Source organism: Sceloporus undulatus, chromosome 5, assembly GCF_019175285.1.
Source record: "Sceloporus undulatus isolate JIND9_A2432 ecotype Alabama chromosome 5, SceUnd_v1.1, whole genome shotgun sequence".
Taxonomy (NCBI): domain Eukaryota; kingdom Metazoa; phylum Chordata; class Lepidosauria; order Squamata; family Phrynosomatidae; genus Sceloporus; species Sceloporus undulatus.
Window position 1 is genome coordinate 24,057,825 of NC_056526.1, and position 6,703 is coordinate 24,064,527.

General features: G+C 39.1%; 1 protein-coding gene across 1 annotated transcript in view; it reads right to left on the reverse strand.

Annotated features, from left to right (window-relative positions):
• DGKI (diacylglycerol kinase iota) overlaps positions 1 to 6,703 on the reverse strand; it is a 158,074-nt gene that overhangs the window by 42,326 nt on the left and 109,045 nt on the right. The window contains exon 17 of the mRNA XM_042469134.1: positions 1,921 to 1,946. Within this exon, the coding sequence (XP_042325068.1) occupies positions 1,921 to 1,946 (26 nt within the window). The remainder of the gene's footprint in view (positions 1 to 1,920; positions 1,947 to 6,703) is intronic.

Sequence of the window (6,703 nt, forward strand, 5' to 3'; positions counted from 1 at the left end):
ATATATCTCAGATGGGAGTTGTTAGAAAGTTGCTGATTTAATAATTTGGACTTCTCCAAAACAGCATGCTACAGACTAAAGCTCCTATTGACTTCAGCCAGTACAGTTGTAGTACAGTGAGCCCACGCTGTACACAGTTGCACTATATGCGGCTACAAGCTTATTCTGAAGCCACATGACAGTAAAATATATGGTGTGTGTGCTCTGGCGCAGGCACCACACGCCACCACAAATACGTGCCCCATTTTTTTCAATGGGGCACGGGCATGCACAGAATTCCTCTTATCTGGGGGTATCCAGAACAGATCCCCTGCATAAGGGAAGGGCCCACTGTACAATGTATATTGAGGGTGCTGGCTTGGACAAGGTAAGAGTAGACATAGCTAGGTTAGATAAGTCTCATTTATCTGTTTCTAAGGACCCTTCCCCTTGTTATTCCCCAGTACTTCTCATGTAGGAGATAAGTTAGTATCTCATTTTTGTGCTGCTGCACCAGGGTTGAGCACCTTGTGGTTCTCCAGATGTTGTCACAATTCAAGTCCCATCATCCCCGGCTAAGATATGCTTGAGGAATGGTGGAAATTGCAGTTGAACAATACCTGGATAGGGCACAAGTTTCCCACTTCTGTGTTACACTTTTCTACAAGCCAGTCTCCCCTAGATGTTTTGAATGTGGCTAATGGTTAAGGAATATGGGTATTGTAGTACATAATACTAGGTTGGAGTAGGCTGCTTGATTAAAGCCTATGGAGACATAACTCCATTTTTCGCCAGGTAGGATTGCAACATGTTACTTGCCACATTAAATGGAGCACTCAGCCTTTGCCAACCAAACTCAAACCAATTCAATTATTTTTGCTTCCTCCTGAAAATCATCCCTCCCCCATTTTAAGGAACAAGTAATATGTTCCAATATTACCCCAACTGGCCAAAGCAGTCCACTTTTCAAGCTGAGAAAAGGGCTGAATTTATTTGTACATGCACACAGTTAATTAAAAATGTTAATACTATAACACAGTGGTTGTTTATGTCTTGATAACAGTATAATGGGAATTTTGAGGATAGCATGCGAAAAACTAGTATACAACAAATTGCAATGCTTCATATAAATTGCATGCAGGAATAAATCATCTATGCTCAGAGTCATGAAGCCATTAATTCCTGTACTTGTGATTTGCTGTAAGGATTACTGAGGACTATGAGCATTTTTAAAAAGCAGTAAAATGCTTCTTTTCTTTTTCATTAACCAGAGGTTAGTGGTAATAAAAGGTAGACTATGTCTTGGTGTGTGGAAATCCCTTGAATTTGTTGTCTTTTAAAGACTCCAGATAACACTTATTCTGTCATGTTCATATTGAGTTGCAAGATCTTCTCACATGGAACTTCCTGTATGTTTTGGGTATGCATTGAACATCATTTCCTATTGAAGAAAGCATGCATGTGTGTGTTTTCAAATAAATACACACATTTTTCTTCATGAAAATTTTTCAGATGTACATATGGCTTATATACCATTTTCTTCATCAAATTGCATTGCAAGCACTAGAAAAATATAATTTTCTTAGGTAAGATATGCTTTGTTCTATTGCCAATCTCAAGAGGTTCAAAACAGATATTTTCACAGGAAAATATAACCCAAGTGAATTTCTTTTCCATCTTTAAATCACATTCTATCCAATTTACTTTAACAAAATTCATGATTTATTGAGCTGGATGTGTAATAGGACTGAAGCAGCACAGGCATAGATTTTGAACATCCAAACTGAACAAATATACATATATTTGAATGAAATCATAGAGGAGCATACAATTCTGCCTAAGACATTTCTTTCCTCACTCTACAAACTGAGCTTTGTAACTCTGTCTTCCACATTTTATTTTATTTTCAGCATTTAAATAATAATAAAATTGGGTTCTTACCTTGATCTTCTGAAGAAACTGGGGATCTGAAAGTAAAGAGTAAAGACAAATCAGACTAATTGTTTGTTTTGTTCTGTGATGAAAAAAAGCAACAAAGAAGAGCTGAATGTACTTGTTGGGGTTTCTGAAGGAACATTTTGTAAAGCAGCATCCAAATGATGCTGAACTTTCAATGGAGTAAATGATGATGAGCTCCAGTTGTTGGTAAACCTAACCCACAGCTTCATTGCCATAAAAAAAATCTTTGTAAAACAAAGGCCACTGGGGCCACTGTGGTTTGGAGAAGGAAGTGCTTTCAAATGCTCTCTCATCAGCCGTAAAGTTCATGATAGTTTCAATGGCGGGTTACAGATCGCCAAATAGTACGTATACAATACGTACTAAGGTTAGGAAGGGGCGGTGCTTCCGCACCCCCCTAACCCTAGTACGTATTGAATACGTACAAGATGGTGGTGTACGTGTCGCAGCCTTTATGACGTAGCGAGTGCGCCCCTGGCGCCTCGCTACGTCACAAACGCGACTCAAAAAGAAGCTCCATTTTGGAGCTTCTTTTTCGGTCCGCGCGGGAGCTGCGCCGTCTGAAGGCTCCGGCTCCCCCGCGGATTTACCGGCGGCGGCAGCAGACCGCCGCAAAGCGGCGGTCTGTACCCCGCCTAAGTTACTATCTAGCACAATGGAAAAAAGGCCACAAAATGCATTTTCAACTTCTGGAGGCCTGAATTCCTCATCTTCCCAAACCAAAGTGGATTTCTGTCCATTTCTCATACTGATAATTTAAAAAGAATTTTTAAGCCGAGAGAAGCCTCTGGTGGGTCCAAGAGGTTAACATTTGGACTTTGGATCATTTAAAGTTGTTATGATTTAACAATGACATGGAGCAAATGTCTGAAGAGGTTTATAAGAGGAGCCCTGATATATATGAGAGGTATAAGAGGGGCCCTGGTGATGCTGCAGGCACAAGCTTGTGAGTTTGATCCCAAGAGCTCCAAGGTTGACTCAGTCTTCCATCCTTTTGTAGATTGGTAAAATAAATACCCAGCTTCTTGTGGGCAATTAGGTTACAGATTGTAAACCACTTAGAGAGTGATGAGTTCACTGATAAGTGGTATAGAAATATACATGCTATTGCTATTGCTATAGCAAATTCTATCACAAAATTAACATCACCTATCCTTTTGTAGCCCATTTTCTCATCATAAACATTCATGCAAACATTCATGAATACATTCTCAGGCTGTATGAAGCTTTTGCAAGGTTAAATGAGAGGGTAAACCAGAAACAAAATTGCAACATGAACATTTGCCACCAAATTAATCACTGTAGACATGGCATCCAAGATGTCTGCTCTTCGTTGAAGAAAAAATGTAGGCATTCTCTAAAAATGCCAGCCAGAGATGCTGGCGAAATATCAGGAAGAAACTCTTCTAGAACACGGCCACATAGCCCAAAAACCCCACAAAAAATCTATAATCTAGGCACTGTTCATTTTCCTCTGCAAGTAAGCTTGCATTCAGTAAACAAGCATATTCATCTCCTCTACTCAAAAGGATTAGACACTGTATGTACAGAACTGAGATCAGAACAAATGAGGTATTGAAGGTTTCCTATTTGAGGCTACAACTCACAGAATCCCCTAGCTAGTATGATCAGTAGCCAAAAAAGAAATATCACAAAAAGTAAATTTTCCAAGCTCTGAGGATACAAGGGAGTTTATCACATGGGAAGAATTTCTCTCAATTTCAAATGAAAAGAAAGTGGGGCCAGAATGCATTCATGTGAATTCGCTAGTTCAGCGAATTTACATGAATTTGAATTGCGTTTGAACTGACTTCCCATTGCCCAAAAATAGCTTGCCATTGCTCAAAATTGTGTGTGATCACCTCTCACACAATAACGTGAAACCCCATGATTGCGTTTGGACTGACTTCTCATTGCCTGAAATTGCATGTGGTAGTCTTTCACTCAAGAATGTTAAACCCCATGATTGCGTTCGGATTGCCATTAGATTATACTTCCAATTTCCCCTGTCTGATAATGTCCACAGTCTTCCTTGTGATATTCTTCTTATGCAAATAAAAATTTGTCTGCATGCAGCATGAAATATTATATTATTTTTAAAGTGAAGATATAAGTTTTTGTACCTAGGTAAGTTACACAACAATAAACTAGCTTCTGCCTTCTCCCCTGCAGAAGTCTCAGGGATCAAGGGGTTGTCATCTCTTCCTCTTTTAAATTCTTTCAATCCCAGAATTCAGTTGAAAAGTAAGTCTCTAGTTTCAACTATCTCAAGACAAGAGTAAGAAAATAACAAAATAATTGCTTTTGTGGATCAGGCCAAAGGTGACATGATAACCTAGAAGTCCATCAAGAATGACATTTTAGCAGCCGCTACTGGAGAGAGAGAGAAGATTGGATGAGGGGCACAGACAAAAACAGTGGATCTATTAGCTCAGTGATGCTCAGTCACTTGAGTGCAGAAAATCCCTGTAGGTCAATCCCTATCCTATCTAGGCAAGACCATTAGGTATCACAAGAGTGAAAATATATTCTAGGGAGCCTCTACAAGTCAGAGCAGACAATATTGGCTTGGATGCATAAATGGGACCCACCTGGTTCCAGTTTCCAGTATATGGAAGTGGACAAGCTCTGGAAGCCTGAGAATATCAGGAGTTGCCTAGGCAACTTGCTTGCCATAAAATGTTAAGAATTAGGTGTGATGGGTTATATAGTAGAAGTGGTATTGTTAAGTCACGGTGATTTAATAAATTAATAATAATAAATAAATTTATTATTTTTATACCGCCCTTCCATAGATCAGGGCGGTTCACAGCAAATATCAATAAAATCTACAAAAAAAAATCTACAATTAAGATATACTGTATCTTCAGGCCAGCCCCTGATGACGCTGGGCTGGCCTGCTCTCTCCCTCAATGGCCGAAAGATGACAGTTATGGAGGGAGGGCACTCTGTCTTCAGGCCAGCCCCTGATGACGCTGTGCCGGCCTGCTCTCTCCCTCAATGGCCGAAAGATGACAGTTACGGAGGGAGGGCACTCTGTCTTCAGGCCAGCCCCTGATGACGCTGTGCCGGCCTGCTCTCTCCCTCAACGGCCGAAAGATAATAATTTAAGATAAACATGCTCAAATAATGCTGGAAGAGAGATATGAGCCAAGCCTGTCCAAGCTCATTTCTGTGAAAGAATCAAGTTGTAACCACAAAGAAGTGGGCAGTATGGGAAAGAGAACAGAAGTGAACAGTGAATAAAAATTAAGCTGCCTGAAGTTTGATATTGTGGGTAGTTTAGTTAGGCAATTTTAATGTTTGCTGGCCAGTTCTGATAATGAATATTACTGGACTGGATCTGTAATTTCTTAAATAAAGAAATTTCTTAAATTTCTGAGTTCTAAACATTGTTCTTGTTTCAAAACACTCCATTGGCAGCACCAGGCCCTCAAAATGAACCAGAAATGACCAGAAATTAACTTGAAGTTTCAAAACCAGTTTTAGAGAAGAAACATGTCACTTAGAGGCACAGTTCTCTCATTTGCGCAGGTGGGTTAAAATAAATGGGGGGAAGCTTTTCTCTGGGGGATGTAAAACTGTCTAGGGGCTCATAGAGGGTGAGGGCTATTTGAGTTCCATCCCAGTGTTATGGGATGAAAGTTTATACTTTCTCCATGTATTTGTTTCTCTCATATCCCTCGTTTAAAGCAACTATTGTCTGCGGACGGGTGGACAGGGATCAAGTCAACTAGCATATTAATATATTGGTATCTGCCCAGCTTCTACTGCAACCTGAATCCCAGTAATGGGAGACAGGCATGATACAAGTGAACAAAATAATAATAATAATAAAAATTATTATTATTATTATTATTATTATTATTATTATTATTATTTCTTTTGATATGCTGCTTACACTTACACCTTCTTGCAATTTAGCACACCTTGAAGTCATCCTTGTAGTCAGACAGGAAGACTAGCACTAGCACTTGAAATTGCTAGAATTCAGACAGGAACAGCAATTATCCACTTTGCTGTGGCAAGTGAGCATTTTCTTTAGCATCTTTTAAAAACATGTCTCAGCAACCTTTCTATCACAGTAAGACACATAAAGGTAATTAGCCCTACATCTGAAAAGCAGGCGAGAAAATCACCATGCTAACTGCTACTAAGAAAATTATAATATTTACAGTCTTGCTATTATGGTTTTGCTATTATGGTGTGCACCTGTGAGGTTAAGCGAAAACTTGGAAGTAATTTGTTGCAGAGTTAGTTTCTCACATCCATGTGAAATGCAGAGGCAGAAACAAAGGCCCACCTCTGATATCAACCTGTCTCAAGCATTATAATCATCACATTCTCTATGCACCTTCTATGAAGGATGCTTCTCATCTTCCAAATGGAGTCCTTTCTCAGTAGTAGCATCTTGATTTTGGAATTCAGTGCAAAAGGATGTTCACCAGGTGCCAACACTGTATTCTTTCCAGCACCAAGTCAACAAGGTTTTATTTGCATAATAATAATAATATAATAATAATGACGATGATTTATTTATAGCCCGGCCAATCACAAGGAATCCGGGCAGGTTTCATTAAAAACAAATTCTATGAACAAATTGTACAAAGATACATAGGCACAGTTGTTTTAGTTCATTTTATGTTTAATTTTTACCTGAAGTCCACTCTGGGATTTAGGCACAGTATATACAAGAAAAAAAATAAAGTGTTGAAATAAATAAATCATATTAAAGAAAACTTCAGGTGGCATGATAATCAATGAC